The sequence below is a fragment of the Rhinopithecus roxellana genome, chromosome 12 (genome assembly GCF_007565055.1).
Source record: "Rhinopithecus roxellana isolate Shanxi Qingling chromosome 12, ASM756505v1, whole genome shotgun sequence".
In the NCBI taxonomy this organism is placed as follows: Eukaryota; Metazoa; Chordata; class Mammalia; order Primates; family Cercopithecidae; genus Rhinopithecus; species Rhinopithecus roxellana.
The window spans coordinates 27,885,798-27,901,668 of NC_044560.1; the positions used below are offsets into that span (position 1 = coordinate 27,885,798).

The 15,871-nt window shown below is 58.7% G+C and overlaps 1 protein-coding gene across 4 annotated transcripts; it reads left to right on the forward strand.

Annotated features, from left to right (window-relative positions):
- The first annotated feature begins 2,174 nt into the window (after positions 1-2,174).
- CLCNKB (chloride voltage-gated channel Kb) lies at positions 2,175-15,720 on the forward strand. 4 transcript variants are annotated; one of them, XM_010378532.2, is made up of 20 exons: positions 2,175-2,318; positions 2,915-3,021; positions 3,986-4,114; positions 4,951-5,079; positions 6,342-6,481; positions 6,780-6,857; positions 6,941-7,019; positions 7,544-7,669; positions 8,033-8,117; positions 8,228-8,329; positions 8,947-9,031; positions 9,306-9,479; positions 9,904-9,973; positions 10,136-10,246; positions 10,628-10,841; positions 12,081-12,214; positions 13,844-13,932; positions 14,098-14,181; positions 14,849-14,935; positions 15,284-15,720. In XM_010378532.2, the coding sequence occupies exons 2-20, from the start codon at positions 2,922-2,924 to the stop codon at positions 15,329-15,331; spliced, it is 2,064 nt and encodes a 687-aa protein (XP_010376834.2). In that variant the 5' UTR covers positions 2,175-2,318; positions 2,915-2,921; the 3' UTR covers positions 15,332-15,720. The 4 variants fall into 4 exon arrangements, with proteins under 4 accessions (XP_010376834.2, XP_010376835.2, XP_030769455.1 ...); XM_010378533.2 differs by having other exon boundaries at positions 14,101-14,181; XM_030913595.1 differs by having other exon boundaries at positions 2,238-2,318; positions 4,879-5,079.
- The last annotated feature ends 151 nt before the right edge of the window (positions 15,721-15,871 follow it).

Below are 15,871 nucleotides of genomic sequence, written 5' to 3' on the forward strand. Positions count from 1 at the left end.
GGAACCTTTGGGGTTTCTGGAGCCACCCTCAGACTCTGGGAGCCTGGCGTTCCTAAAGAACCCCCAGCACTCCTCACTCTTCAAACTCCCTTCCCCTCTCGCTGAAGACAGCGGGACCAGGTCAGGCATGGGAAGGGGCTGTGGGGGTGAGCTGGTAAGGCCTGTGTCTTGGGGAGTGGTGGGAGATGGGGGATCTGCTAGCTCCCCAGCTGTCCCCACAGATCCTCTGGGAAGTCAGGAATAACCAGAGCCTCCCTCCCCTCCTAGGCACCTGACAGTGGGGGTGTAACTGTTGGAATAAAAGCAGGGCAGGGGACCCTGCTTCATGTCACCTGCCAGGCTGCAAAGTAGTGTGGGGACTCAGTGACCTCTGCATGTGGGTTCTCTGCACCGCCCTGCTCCCACCAATACCCTCCCTGTCTCTTTCAGGGTGCCCTGTCCCCCATCCCCTGTCCTCAGCTGCTCTGAGGCGAGAGGGTTGTGCGGGTCCTGGGCGCCTGACTCCCGCCCTTATCCTGTCATGAGACAGAGACCCAGGTCTCAGGCTCAGCTCATTTGACAGAGGAGGAAACAGAGGTGCTGGCGTTAGAATCCCAGAACCACACTGGGTTCTCCCCTGCTGTCGCTCTACTGAGCCCCCGCTACTGCTGCCAGGCGACTGATGTGTAAGGGGAGAAATTAGGGTTGATGTGGAGGCAGTGGGTTTGGGAGGGACCTGCACTGGGCCCTGCGGCCCCTGGCTGCGCTCTTCTCGGCCTCCTGGTGTTCACAGGGCTAGGGGTGGGGGTGGATATGAAAGTGCGGTGCCGGCTGTGGGACCGTAGCCAGCAGCTGCCCCAGACCAGACACTGCGGGTTAGGATGTCAACGCGGCAGCCAGTTCTGGTGCTGTGCAGAGTCAACAGGTCGGGGTGGCCAAGGTGAAAGGGGGCTCGGGTCCCACCTCCTACAACACACACCTTCGATTTTGATTTGACTTGCCTGGCATCTAGAGGCAGAGGGCAGCCCAGGGTCCCAGATTTTAACAATCATTCAAGGGCCATCATGTTATTCAGAGGGTGGCTTTGTCTGGGTAGGAGTGGAGGCAATTGCCCCCAACCTCTTGCCCAAAAGTGGCATCAGACACAACTCTTCTGTTCTGTGCCCAAACCATTGCCCTGGTTCAGCCTCAGGAGCGGAGGAGATTCGGGGAGGGAAAGAGTTGCACAGTGGAGGGCTGGGTTCAGCCTCTGCTGTGTGACCTTGGATGAGTGACCCACCTCTCTGATCATCTACAAAATGGCGATGCTCTCCCCATTCACAGGGTGTGGGAGGAGGACTTGAGTTGCAGACTGGAAGCTCCTGACATGTAGCAGGCACACGGCACATGCTTGTTTCTCGCCATGTCCCTTCACACCTGTGCTCCCATCCTCTGTTAGGGTAGGACAAAGTCTGTGGAATTACCCAGAAGTCCCCAGACAGAGCCGCTGGCTCTTGGACGTGTGCTTTCTGAGAAGCATTTCCTGAGCCTGGAGGGTCTGGACACAAGGCTCGAGTCCAAGTTCCTGACCCCAATTCACTGCCTTGCCCCAGGTGTCGACCTCCTTGCCAGCCCTGGACAAGATGGGTCATCAGGACAGGACCGTGTGGCACAGCCTGCAGGCTTTGGAGCCAGGCAAACCTGGGCTGGGAATCCCGGTTCTGCCTCAGCCTCTGTGATCTTGCACAGGCAGCCTCGCCTCCCTGAGACGCCATTTCTCTACAACGGGATCACACTGCCTGCCTCGTGGGATTTCCGTGGGCACTCAGGGTAATTAATCTGGGGAAGGCTGACTCTCTACCTGGCACACAGGGAGGCTGTGGTCATGCTGACCCCACTCACCTTTGCCGGCCTGCCTTCTCCTTCCCTGCCCAGCCTCCTCCCCTCTCCCTCTGTGCTTTTCCAAACCTTCCATGTCCAGTTCTGAGACTCCTGAGCCCTGAGCCTCAGCCCTGGCAGATGGCCCCTCGCTGTCCTGCTGTGTGTGTGAGCTCCCTCTCCCCAGCCCCTGTCCAGCAGCACCCAGGAGCCTGAGGACAGCCGGGCACCACCCTCTGTGCCACTGTGGTGGGTGGGGAGGTTCCTGCTCTCCTCCCTCTTGGCAGCTCTGCTCTGCTCTGCTCCAGCCTGGGCAGTTCTGGTCGGTTTTCAAGGACATTCTAAGTGTTCGCCATAAACCCTGGGCCCGGCAGCAAAGGGGGGAGGATGCTGATTGTTGGAACACACACCTGTCCAGGTGCAGGGAAGCTGGAGGCTCTGTGAGAGGAGGGCCAGCTCAGTCACAGCAGGAGGACTGACAGGTAAGGGGTCGCTGCAAGGAGCTGGGGCCTGCCAGGGCCAGGCAGGCAGGGCGGAGTGTGAGGTGGTAGGGGCAGAAGCCAGCACCTCACTGTGGCCTTGGAGGGATCTCCTTCTGGGCCTGGGCTTTTCCTGCCTCTGTGGCCTGGGCTGGGGTGGGGGATGCTCAGCAGTGGACAGGGAGAATCAGAGCCATCCATGGGACTCTGCAGTGAGAGAGTCACAGCCCTGGGCAGAGACTGCTTCCAGCAGCGGAAGTGCCAAGCGACCCAGAAGGGTGGGAGCAGCGGCCACAGAAGGGGAAGAGGCTCTGAGCAGGGCTTAGGCTCCAGCCTGTGCCCAGTCTGCTGCTAGACACAGGGGGACACCTAGGAATCCCACCCCCATCCCACAAAATGACACACACAGGTACACACCCTCAGTGATGGAACCTCAGGGATGAGGGCACACACAGACCTAGTGTGATAACTTCACACACACACACACAAAAGCACAATCCTTCCTCTTGATTTGGTGGGGAGAGCACTGGAAGGGCCTAGAGGCAGCGTGAGAACTTGCAGCAGCTCACCTGGGTCCCTCCCTCTATCTGCTTCCCCAGGGGCCTGATGGAGGAGTTGGTGGGGCTGCGTGAGGGCTCCTCAGGGGACCCTGTGACTCTGCAGGAGCTGTGGGGCCCCTGTCCCCGCATCCGCCGAGGCGTCCGAGGTGAGAGCCAGGTCCTCTTCCCTTCCCCCTGGAGGGCCACTCAGGATATCACTCCTGCCCAGCTCCCACCCCACCTCCCTGTCCAGGAGCCATCCTCCTCCTGGCATTTGTCCAAGACCTCACTGCCCAAAGTCTCCTGGGTGGCAGGGAGAGAAGGGGTCTGTCTGTCCAACTGTCTGTGGGTCAGATGGGCCCGGCATCTACCCTCTGCCTTTCGGGAGATATAGCCCAAGGCCTGGTCACTGTGCCCATCCTCCACCCAGGCCTCTCCCTCACCTACCTGTGCCAGTGAGGGGACGTGGGGGTTAGCTGCTGGGACAGCTGGGGCCACAGCAAGGGGCTGGGGCAATCTGCACTTGCTGCCTTTCCTTGGAGCCCCATGTGCCTTGTTCACTTTGAAACCTGACTGTCCCCTCAGCTACAGGGCAGAGCAAGTAGGAACTCCAGAAGGAGGCTAAGTGCAGCCCCAGGGGCTGGTGCCCACAGCCAGTGAGGGCTAGCTCCCAGGCTGGGCTGGTAGCCAGCTGGCCAGGGGCATTGCTGGGAACCCAGAGGATACCTGTGCCACAGGCCCTGGGACACGCAGGAGTCTGCTAGACCCTGGTGCTCTCTAAGCTACGGACCCTGCGGGGATACAGGTGAAAGCTGTAGCTGCCAGCCTCCTCCACACTCCCTGTCCCCCAGGAACCTCCCAATACAGGCAGGGATGCAGAGGGTGGGCAGGTCAAAGGCTTTCCGGCAGGGGCAGCAGTCCTGGCACCCACTGTGTCACCACTGTTGCCTGCCACAAATCCTGCCTGGCTACTTACGTGAGGCAGGTCCCCCTCAGGACTACCCCAGAGTCCACCACCAAGCTCCACCCCACTGCCCCAGCCTACCTGCCTGGAACCCAGCAGGCCTCCTAGGATGGGACTGCCTGTGCCTCTTGCCCCACCCTGTGCCATGACCCCATGCCCTGCCCCAGGTTGCCTGGAGTGGCTGAAGCAGAAGCTGTTCCGCCTGGGCGAGGACTGGTACTTCCTGATGGTCCTCGGGGTGCTCATGGCCCTGGTCAGCTATGCCATCGACTTGGCTGTCGGGAGTGTTGTCCAAGGTAACCCCTCCATGGCAGATGCTGCTCTGGTCCAGGGGATTCTGAGCTCGCTCTGGGGATGCCAGGTGGATGTCGCCAGGTGTAGCAGAGGTGGGAGGAGGGCTCTGGGTGGGGATCTGGTCCTGGCTTTACTCCTGACTTGCTGTGTGATCCTGGGCAGGCTCCTGCCCCTCTCTGGGCCTCAGTCATCTCATCTGAACAAGGGAGAGAGGCCTGAATGTTCCCAAGAGCCCTTCCTCCTCTGAGCTCTCTGCCTCCTCTTCCAGCCACCCCGTTCCTTCTCCTTCCCTCCTCCATGCCCTGGGGTGGGAGTGGGGGCACTTGCCTATAACACTAAGCTTGGAGCCTCCTTCCCAATCCCCGCTCTCTCAGCAGCCTGCCTCCACCCTGAGGCCTCCCTGGAAGAGGGGGTGTGGGCCAGGAAGGGTCTAAGACACTTTCTCTGGAGACCCTCAGCTGCCGGAAGCAGGAGCTACTACACCTACAAGCAGGTGTTTGGTGCTTCACACCTGTGTCATTTAGTTCTCAGTGGCCCTCTTTAGTCTTCAGTGAGCCTGTGAAGGAGAGCCCATCACTAGCCCACTTGACAGATGGGGAAACTGAGGCTCAGAGAGGCTGAGTGGCTTGCCCACGGTCACTCAGCTAAGCAGTGGTAAACCTGGGATATGGACCCAGGGTCATACTCCTGCCTCTTCTTGGGGGTCTTCTCCTCATTGGGTGGCCTGGGTCTTCCCTCTTTGTGACTCCATTTCCTGGTCAGTAAGTAGGCACCACAGTGTCTAGCCCCGAGGGCTGCAGAGGTTATGGGTGGCTCCCTGATACGCAGCTGTCCGCAGCGCATGAGTGGCTGTATGGAGAGATTGGGGACAGCCACCTGCTCCGGTATCTCTCCTGGACTGTGTACCCTGTGGCCCTCGTCTCTTTCTCTACGGGCTTCTCCCAGAGCATCACGCCCTCCTCTGGAGGTGAGTCCACGGTCACCACGCCAGTCCCTGCTGGCCAAAACCTTCTCAGATCCCAGGGGGCTTCTGATGGGGGGAGTCGGGAAGCGGCAGCCTCATTTCACAGACAAAGGCCCAGAAGAGTCATGTTGCTTGCCCAAAGGGACACAGCAAGAAGGCCAGATCTTGACCTTTGGGTCACTGCTGGACCTACCTGCTTTCCAGGGGCTCCTCTGGGACTTGATGGGAGGCCTGGTGGGAGGTTTTTCTGTGAAGCCTGTTGCAGTGGCCAGTGCCAGGGAAGAGCTGGTGGAGGAGGCACAGCTCCACCTGGCCGCTCAGCCCGGCCTCCAGCTCCAGACTCGCAGAGGGGAGCTCAAGGCTCACTCAGTGGTGGCCTGAGATTTCATCCATCCTCCCCCTATCCTACCACAGCTTTCTGCCAGGTCTGGCGGGAGGAATGTAAGCAACTCACATTCCCTCTGTGACGCTCAGCGTCCAAATCTGCTAAATGAGTTTAAGGACCTTACCCTAGGCTGGGTGCGGTGACTCATGCCTGTAATCCCAGCAATTTAGGAGGCTGAGGCAGGAGGATCGCTTTTTGCCTACAGTTTGAGACCAGCCTGGGCAACACAGGGAGATCCTCTCTCTACAACAAATAGAAAAAAATCAGCTGGGCATGATTGCATGTGCCCGTGGTCCGAGCTACTCAGGAGGCTGAGGCGGGAGAATTGCTTGAGCTGGGGAATTTGATCCTGCACTGAGCCGTGTTTGCACTACTGTACTCCAGCCTGGGTGACAGAGTGAGACCCTTGTCTGAAACAAACAAACAAACAAACAAACAAACAAACAAACAAAGGAATCCTAACCCAGCTGGGCACACTGGCTCACGCCTATAATCCCAGCACTTTGGGAGGCAGAAGCTGACGGATGGATCGCTTGAGGTCAGGAGTTCTAGAGCAGCCCGGGCAACATAGCCAGACTCCATCTCTTTAAAAAAGTAAGGCGGACGAAATGGTCTCCACCTATAGTCCCAGCTATTCAGGAGGCTGACACGGGAGGATAACTTGAGCCCTGGCATCTGAGGCTGCTGTGAGCTATGATCCTACCACTGTATTCCAGCCTGGCCAACAGAGCAAGACCCTGTCCCCAAAGGAAAATAATCCTAACTTCAGAGGGTTCTGCTGATCTGGCGAGATCGTAATGTGAAAACACTTCGCGGGTAGAGTGTTGAGATTTTTAATCTGGAGATTGTCCCTCTCCTGGCCCTCCCCACCCCCACCAAGGTTCTGGAATCCCAGAGGTGAAGACCATCTTGTCGGGTGTGGTCTTGGAGGACTACCTGGATATCAAGAACTTTGGGGCCAAGGTGGTGGGCGTGTGTTGCACCCTGGCCTGTGGCAGCACCCTCTTCCTGGGCAAAGTGGTATGGGCAGGGGTGAGGGCACCCCAAGCACCCCACCCACCCCAGCCACCCCTGCCTCAACCCCATCACCCCACCAAAGCTGGGTCAGAGGGGACTTGGGCTTGTCCCTGCCTTTGAGAAGCTCAGTCTTGGGGGAAGAGCCAGGACAGGTCCCCGGAGTGTGACAAAAGCCATCTGAGGACAGCCCTGGGGGTTGGAGAGAGGGAGGACGGGGTGTGGTGGGGAAGCCGTGCTGCCTCTGGATGAGGCTGTCTGTGCTGCCCTCACCTGGGCCCTGGGCCTACCTTTCCCTCTGCAGGGCCCTTTCGTGCACCTGTCTGTGATGATGGCTGCCTACCTGGGCCGTGTGCGCACCACGACCATCGGGGAGCCTGAGGTTAGGGACTCGGGGGCTTCCTTGGAGGACTGGGAGTGGGGAGGGAGGGGGCTGACGCTGAGCCCCGGACTCGGATCCCCCAGAACAAAAGCAAGCAAAATGAAATGCTGGTGGCAGCAGCGGCAGTGGGCGTGGCCACAGTCTTTGGAGCTCCCTTCAGCGGTGAGACCCCCTCATGCCCCGCCCCCAGGTCCCTCAAGCTCCTCCCCTCACACCCTGGGTTCCCTCGGCCCAGCTGAGAGCCTGAAGGAGGGGGTGGGTCTCATTCTAGTTCTTACTTCAGCCCCGCCTTGGGTATAGCCACCGCCCCCCACTGGGGGGTGACATGATTGGCGGTGCTGAGAGGCTTCAGGGTAACATTACACAGACTTGGGTTTGGAATTCACGTGTGACCCTGGCCCGCTGGCCTCTCTGAGCCCGGCTTACTCCTCTATAAAATGGAGATCGCAACCATCCTCACCCAATAGTGAGAGGACGCACACCCGCATTCCAGGCTGGACGGGTCTCTGGGCAGCGGGCTCCTCCTTGCCCAGGGCCCATGCCCTGCCCTCCCCTCCTGTCTGTCCCTGTCCGGGCTGTAGCAGAGCAGGACAGATGGGTCAGGGAGGAGGTAACATGGGGAGGGGGCCCTACAGCCACAGGTGGGTGGGGGTGGGGGGCCCACCTGAGATCAGTGTCGCCCCCAGGCGTCCTGTTCAGCATTGAGGTCATGTCTTCCCACTTCTCTGTCTGGGATTACTGGAGGGGCTTCTTTGCGGCCACCTGCGGGGCCTTCATGTTCCGGGTCCTGCCAGTCTTCAACAGCGAGCAGGGTGAGCCCCCGGGCTGCCTGACCCTGGCCCTGCCTGGGGGCTGGGGCGAGGTGCCCTCCCTTCTCCCCTGTGTACACCCCTTGCTCTTCCCTTCCCCCCCCCTCTCTTTTTCCTCCTCCCTGTTCCCACCTCTCTGGGAGGATGGAAGGGGCTGACCTGTGTTGAGCATGAAAGCCAGGGGCCCTGAGGGTAGAAGGAATGAGGCTGGGTAGGGAGGCAGGAGCCTGATTGTCAGGCTCTGGAATGCCAGGACAGATTCTGGGTCAAGACCTGGCACCCCTCCACCCTGGGCTGTTAGTCTGGGACTTGTGTTTGGGTGGGATGGGAGTGCCATCTCGGCTCCCCACCGCTCTCCTTCCCCAGAGACCATCACTTTCCTCTACAAGACCAGTTTCCGGGTGGACATTCCCTTCGACCTGCCAGAGATCTTCTTTTTTGTGATGCTGGGGTGAGTGGGTGCCTTGGGTCCCTGAGAGTCCAACAAGGCATTCCCCCCAGGCCTGGACTGCGACCCCTGGTACTGGGGTCAGGCTCTGGACTCGTCTCCATGCTCCTCAGGGGTCTCTGTGGCATCCTGAGCTGCGCTTTCCTCTTCTGTCAGCGAATCTTCTTTGGCTTCATCAAGAACAATCGGTTCAGCTCCAAACTGCTGGCCACCAGGTAGGCTCCAGGCTAGGGGCTGGGGACCTCTCAGCAAGCGCCTCCCCCACCCGTACTCCCAACCTTATGCAGAAAGCTCCACCCCCCACCTGAGCCCCTAAAGCCCGTCCTAGCCCATGCCCCACATGAGGAGCCCCTAACACCGCCTACAAGTCCCCACAGTCACTGCCCCCCTACTTTACTGGCCTCAAACCTCCCCATTTAATCCTCATATCTCCTTGAGTCTATACCCCCTCAGTGAACCCCAACCCCCTCACTGACCTTTAACCCCTTCTTGGTCCCTCTCTCCCTTTAAACCGTGTGTGCCCGTGGCATTGGCTAAGCCCTCCTGCCCCAGGTGCATGAGCCCTGCCCTAGTCTGGCCCCAATCTGTCCTCCCTCCCAGCGTGTCTGTGCCCCAGTTCTCCTATCAGCCTCTACCCCTAAAAATACCCAGGAGTGTGGAGCTGACCCCACAGGTGCTGTCCCCTGGAGCTGGCCCAGTTCATGTCCCCCATTCCTGCTCTTCCTCCTCCCCGGTCCTTGCCTCGCTGTCCTGCCTTTGCGAGGCCCTGCTTCCCTCTCCTGGGGATGTGGGAAAGAGCGGGCCAGCCCTAGAGCCCACCTACCCCCTACAGCAAGCCTGTGTACTCCGCCCTGGCCACCTTGGTTCTCGCCTCCATCACCTACCCGCCAAGTGCAGGCCGCTTCCTGGCTTCTCGGGTAAGGGGCCCTAAGTGGGGTGGCAGGAGTGGGGAAGCCCTATTAGTTGCCCCCTTTGCATGTATCTCACTTAATCCCCCCAATACCCCATAAGGGAGATGCCTAGGCATTATTTTATAGATGATATTACAGCTCTGGGAGGTCAGAGCCTTGCCCAAGGGCTCCTAGTGGGAAGTGGCAGAGGAGGATTCCAGGCAGGGTTAGGCAGTGCGGGGACGGCTGGGGTCTGCCACTCGGGGTCCCTCATGTCCAGTTCCCACCTGCCCTGCCACAGCTGTCCATGAAGCAGCATCTGGACTCACTGTTCGACAACCACGCCTGGGGGCTGATGACCCGGAACTCCAGCCCACCCTGGCCTGAAGAGCTTGACCCCCAGCACCTGTGGTGGGAATGGTACCACCCGCAGTTCACCATCTTTGGGACCCTTGCTTTCTTCCTGGTTATGAAGGTGGGCCTCCGGTCCCAGGTGTGCACAGAGCCAGGACCAGCTCTGGTGGGGAGGGGGTGCCTCCCTGCACCTGGTGGCATGGAGCCCAGGCCTTCCACCCACACTTCCTGATGTGTCCCCTGCCCACTGCATGGTCCTGGACAAGTGACTTCAGCTCTCTGGGCCTCAGTCTTCCCATCTTTAAAATGGGGTGGTTACTGGGAAGACTGAGGAGGAAGAAAGGAATGTACCTGGCACAGTGCCAGGCATAGAGTGGGCATTTCTCAGGGTGAGGACCCTCCCCTAATGCCAGACTCTGGCAATGGGTGCATGGCTGGCACCCTCTTTCTCTCTAGGACACTCCCCTGTCCCCTGTCCTGTCCTCCCTGGTCAATGCCTTGCCCAGCAGCCTCTAACCTCTGCCCTGGGCTCCCCACTTCCACAGTTCTGGATGCTGATTCTGGCCACCACCATCCCCATCCCTGCCGGGTGCTTCATGCCCATCTTCATCTATGGTGAGTCTGGAGTCCTGAGGTTCTGATAATTTCGGGGTTCTTGGGGCAGGGCCATGGCTCCTGGTTCACCCTCCCCAGATGGTACTGAGGATGGTCCTCAGGGATGGAGGGTTGTGGGGGCAGGGTCAGCCTGGCTCCCCCTCACCCTAAGTCTGTGGCCAGGAGCTGTCATCGGGCGCCTCTTTGGGGAGACTCTCTCTTTCATCTTCCCTGAGGGCATCGTGGCTGGAGGGATTACCAATCCCATCATACCTGGGGGATATGCCCTGGCAGGTGAGTGGGTCAGGGCCCTGCTGGGTGGGCAGCATCGTGGGGCTGGGCTGGACCTGGAGAATTGGCCGGTGGCTCCACAGGGCACAGAGCCATCACTGAGCCTCCCAGTGAGCCCTGCACCCTTCATGGGGGTCTGTCCCTCCTAAGTCCCACCATTCCCCGGGGCCCATCACTCCCTCATGGTTCCTGTCCTGTCCCCAGCCCTGTGGCCTCCCTTATCCCTCTCCTCTCACCAAGCCTAGGCACTGGGCACTTCCCACAGTGCCCAGGCTGTAACCTCTTACAAATCACACTTAGCCCCTGGTTGCAGCTATGCCAGTTTTGCCCTCACATGAGGCTGGCCCCTGGCCTCAGCTGCCCTGCCTGACTCTGCCCTTGCAGGGGCTGCAGCCTTCTCAGGGGCTGTGACGCACACCATCTCCACGGCGCTGCTGGCCTTTGAGCTGACCGGCCAGATAGTGCATGCACTGCCCTTGCTGATGGCGGTGCTGGCAGCCAACGCCATTGCACAGAGCTGCCAGCCCTCCTTCTACGATGGCACCATCATTGTCAAGAAGCTGCCATACCTGCCACGGATTCTGGGCCGCAACATCGGGTGAGCAGTGCCCACCTCAGGCTGGCTGAAGGGGGTCATAGTGTCCGTGCAGGGCGGGGGATGGAGGGCACCTCCAAAAAGAAATGCCACCACAGCAGACCTTGGACATGGGGGCTGGGAGGGGCTGACATACAGCTGTGCTCTGGTCTCCATTCTCCCCAGTGCCCCGGGTGACCTTGGGCAAGTTGTTGGCCTTGAGGCCTCAGTGTCTGTCTAGGGGTCAGCAGGGCTCCACAGCAGGAGGATGAGTATTGCCCCGTGTACAGGTTGAGGAAACCGGGGCTCAGAGAGGTGCCATGTCTTGCTCCAGCACCAGATCTGGGTCTCCTCCCCTCTCTCCACTTCTGCAGCCTTCACTGGAACTTTGGGAGCAGGAGGTGGAACGAGAATGGAAATGGGCTTTGAGGTCTTCACTCAACCAGATAGGACCAGAGCAGCTTCTGGTGCCAGAGAGGCAGACCAAAGAGGCTCTGAGAGTCCCTGGGTCCGAGGCCCCGCTCCAAATACAACAAGCTGCTGCCTTGCTCTGAACCTGTTTCCCCATCTGGAAAACAGGGCTGCTTACCCCAGTGGTTTCCAGACTTTCAAGTTTTTCCCTGGTGGAGGCATACACTTTTTTTTTTCTTTTTCTTTTTTTAGATGGAATCTTTCTCACTCTGTTACGCAAGCTGGAGTGCAGTGGCACAATCTAAGTCACTGAAATCTCCACCTCCCAGGTTCAAGCAATTCTCCTGCCTCAATCTCCCAAGTAGCTCAGACCAGGCATGTGCCACCGTGCCCAGATTATTTCTGTAATTTCAGTGGAGACGGGGTTTCACCATGTTGGCCAGGCTGGTCTCGAATTCCTGGCCTCAAGTGATCCACCTGGTTCGGCCTCCCAAAGTGCTGGGATTACAGGTGTGAGCTACCGTGCCCATCCGCATATACTTTTTATTCAAATTAAAATTTCCAGGGAAGGCCGCTGGGTTAAACAGGACAAAGTGGAGCTGGTCTGGGGGACATGGGGGTCCAGGGGGCTGGGAATTAGGAACTGGGTCATTGGCGTCGTGGTCCCCAGGTTTCCTCCCACCGTGGATTCCAGGAGTCCCTCATTCCACGAACCTCTCCGGCCCTGTCCACACTCCAGAGCTGTGGGTCCCCAGGGTCCCCAGTTCAAGCAAAGCTCCCCCCAGATCCCTTTGCCGGCCTGGGTCTCACATCCCCGACTCCGGGACCTGATGGGAGCCCCTCTGCCTGCAGCTCCCACCGAGTGAGGGTGGAGCACTTCATGAACCGCAGCATCACCACACTGGCCAAGGACACGCCCCTGGAGGAGGTGGTCAAGGTCGTGACCTCCACAGACGTGGCCGAGTATCCCCTGGTGGAGAGCGCAGGTGCCCAGCCGGAAGGGAGGAGGAAGTCGGGGGTGGGGGATGCCCTCTGCCTCCTTCTTGGACCTGTCAGGCAGACAGGATCTGCATCCAGGCTCTGTGACTTAGCAACCAACCATGTGACCTTGGGCAAGTCACTTCACCTGAGCCTCAGTTTCCTCATCAGTAAAATGGAAATCATGGCCACCCTCCCTTGGGGTGGTTGACATGTCTAAAGAGAGTCAGCCAGGTGCTTGTAAGGCACCTGGGTAGCTGCTGGGGTAGGAGCATGGGGACACCACCAGGGTCTTCTGGAAGCTTCCCTACAGGCCTCCCTTTAAGCATTCCCCAAATGAGACCCCTCCCCCAAATCCCTGTTGCCATAAGGAAAACATCTCCTTAAAGACAAAAGCATGGTGGCCCTTGTTAAAAGGCATGGAACCCGCTTCTTGCGGAAACCTTAACTAGAGCATCATTTCCTGTGGGTCCAAGTCCAGTATCTGCATTCAGAAGATAAGGCGGGGTTGGGGGGTAACCCTGCTCACTCAAGTCTGCTGTCAGCCCATGTGTCCCCCTGTGCAAATGAGATAAGGTGCACACCTGGGAAGCACATCACAGCTGGGTTTTGGTCTCCACTTGCACTTTGGGTAGGCACCTTGTGCAGTGAGGTCACCCCTATGCCCACCCCAAGAGGGATAAAGCCATTTATGAGCTAAATAACTGTGAGTATACCACTTAAGCTTTATGTACTGCATTTTCATCATCTTGAAAGTAGGGATCAAGAGAGTATATGATTGCCAGACATTCTCACTCCAAATGCTAGGCCCTTCTTTCCCCACGAATTGGAAGACTGTTAGCATTATGCTGTGGAACATGCCAAATATCTCATCTGCAAATGTTTGCTTTCGGATAAGCCCCCCAAGAGTCTTCACCTCCTGGAGCAAAGAAAGAATTAGCCTCGAAGACAAAGTCCTCTTTTACCCTTAGAGCCACAGCAAAGTGCTCCAACCAACACAGGCCCAGGCTGTGGAACCCCACTGCTTACCCAAGAAATAGCCTTCATTGTTCATTTAAAAGGGAAGGGGGACATTTACATGTCTAAGTGTCAAGTTTTTATTCCACTCAACAGAAAGCAAAAACACCAAGCTGGGCCCTCAAAACTAAATATCCGACAATGCCATTGATACCCCAGGGCCGGAGTGAAGCTTGCCAAGGCCCCAGCACACAGTAGGACCTCAGAACACAGGGTCCTCCTGGGTTCACACCTTCACGGGGCTGTGCCAGATGTGAAGCCTCTTGGAAAACGAAGGAGAAAGCCCAGCCCTGACACATAGACTTCATCGTGCCAGCGTCCCCAGCTTGCTCCTGTCTTGAGGCCTTGCAATGTGGGGGATCTCAGTGGTGGCCAGGGTCCCTCCTGGCCCCCTGGTAGCCTCACTCAGCCACCCTCAGCTACCACACCTGAATGACCTTGGGCAAGACAATTAGCCTGTCTGTCTCTGAGCCTCAGTTCCTGTCCTTTTTAATGGGAGACAATAGTTACAATAGCCCCCTAGGAACACCAGCACAGTTCCTGGCTAAGTAGGCGCTCAGTAATGTGAGTTCCTGTTTCTTCCTACTGTGCCTCCCTCCCTCTCCCTCTCCACTTGCCAGAGTCCCAGATCCTGGTGGGCATCGTGCGAAGGGCCCAGCTGGTGCAGGCCCTCCAGGCTGAGCCTCTTTCCTGGGCTCCAGGACACCAGGTGGGTACTCCTGAGGGGCGTGGGGATGGGGTGGGGGTCGGTCAGCAGGGCTGGGACAGGAGGGGCCCGCTGATCTCCTGAGGGAGAGGTGGTCTGAGAGAGGCATCCTGGAGAGGCTGGCCCTGCACCTGTAACCTTTCCCCTGTAACCCTTCCCCACCCCCAGCAGTGTCTCCAGGACATCTTGGCTGGGGGCTGCCCCACGGAACCAGTGACCCTGAAGCTGTCCCCAGAGACTTCCCTGCATGAGGTAACAGGGAGAATTGGGGAGTGTGACACATGAGGCCCCTGGGTGGGGAAAGAGCTGATGAGGAGCTCAGGCTTCAGCCTCCCCTCCCAACCCGCGCCCCCGCCCGCCTTATGCTGCTTCCTTCCCCTCCTGGGCCTGTGTCCTCATCAGCAGACTGGGCAAAGCAGCTCCTGCCCTGTCGCCCCTCACTGCCAGGGTTGCGGGGATGATGTGGAGAGATGAGGGAAGTGGGAGAGTGGCAAATGTTTAAGTATCTGGGTGAAAAGACAGTGGAGTTGAACCAGGGCACACGTGCGTTTCAGTTTCAGGTCCACCACATTCTCCCTGTGTGATCTTGGACAAAAGACTTAGCCACTCAGGACAGAGCCTGGCACATGGGCGGGGAAGGGGCAGAGGCCCACAGGGAACCTGGAGATGGTCCTGCCCCCTCTGTGCTGCTGGAGGGTGCTGGATAGTGGGTCCTGTCCACCTGCGGCATCGCCCAGACCCTTGCATGGACTCTGGCATCCCCCAGTGGCCACACTGGACATTGCAGGCCTGGCTCTCTTGCCTCCCACACACATCAGGCCCGGCCCCTCTTCCTGGCTCAGAGGCGTGGCAGAGTGGGCCAGAGGGTGGGCCTGGGTGCCTTCTACCCTCCAGTGTTTCCTAACAATCCCCCATCCAGGCACACAACCTCTTTGAGCTGTTGAACCTTCAGTCCGTCTTCGTGACATGGCGGGGCAGAGCTGTGGGCTGCGTGTCCTGGGTGGAGGTACTGGGGTCCCGGGGGCAGAGCAAAGCAGGGGACCCATGCCTGAGAAGGCTGGGGAGGTGGGGGGGACACCAGCATGCTCCCATCCAAACCTGGGGGGATTCAGAGGATACTGATGAGTCCCTCTTCCTGGCCCAGATTGGCCACTGGGCCTGGCTCCCCTATCTTGTTTCCTGGCCAGTGGCCAGCCTGCCCCTCTCTGCCTCAGTGATCCCATCTGTGCAATGGGGTGGCACGGGCTCTACTATTCACCCAGAAACCACCCTTAGGGGACTAAAAATGCTGGTGCCGCCCTGTCAACCTCCTCTACATCCCTCCTCCAGCCCCCTCCCCCTTTCTCTGTTCTAGATGAAGAAAGCAATTTCCAACCTGACAAATCCACCAGCCCCAAAGTGAGCCAGTCCAGTAAGATGAAACAGGACACCCCAGCTGCCCTGGTACTGAGGTTGGGCTGAGACCCTGCCTCTCTTCCCCCACCACCACTTACCCCCACTCCAACCCAGCTCCATTCCTTGGCATAACAGACAACTCTAACCTAGCCCGGAAGAAGATGGCTCATCCTGGGTGTGACGATGGCTCCTGCCTTGAAAGACAAATCCCACCTTGGACAGAGCTGAGTGTGAGATGACGGAAAACCAGTATCTGCCAGGTGCTCAGTGACTGGCCATCCAATTAATGAATAATGAGATTGGAGTACGCTGTCACCAAGGGCAAGCACAGATGCCCTCTGGGGTTGTCTGATTCCCAATGAGAGGCTCCAGAGAAAAATAAAGCTGGTTCCCAGAGCCGCTGTCCATCCCTCATCTCAGCTGCAAGGTTGCTGACCTGGGACTGGAGCTCCTCACCTGCGCTGGCCCAGAGTGAGTTTCCCATGGTCACGTGGACACTGCAGGCTGGGGCCCCTGGGCTCCTCCTCATGCTGCACTTCTTGGCAGG

Bases quoted from the DNA above. Each gene is read 5' to 3' on its own strand.
- CLCNKB (XM_030913595.1), top strand. From the start codon at position 2,922: ATGGAGGAGTTGGTGGGGCTGCGTGAGGGCTCCTCAGGGGACCCTGTG. The intron at 10,842-12,080 runs GTGAGCAGTGCC...CTCTGCCTGCAG, and splicing joins ATTCTGGGCCGCAACATCGG to CTCCCACCGAGTGAGGGTGG. The intron at 14,182-14,848 runs GTAACAGGGAGA...TCCCCCATCCAG, and splicing joins CAGAGACTTCCCTGCATGAG to GCACACAACCTCTTTGAGCT.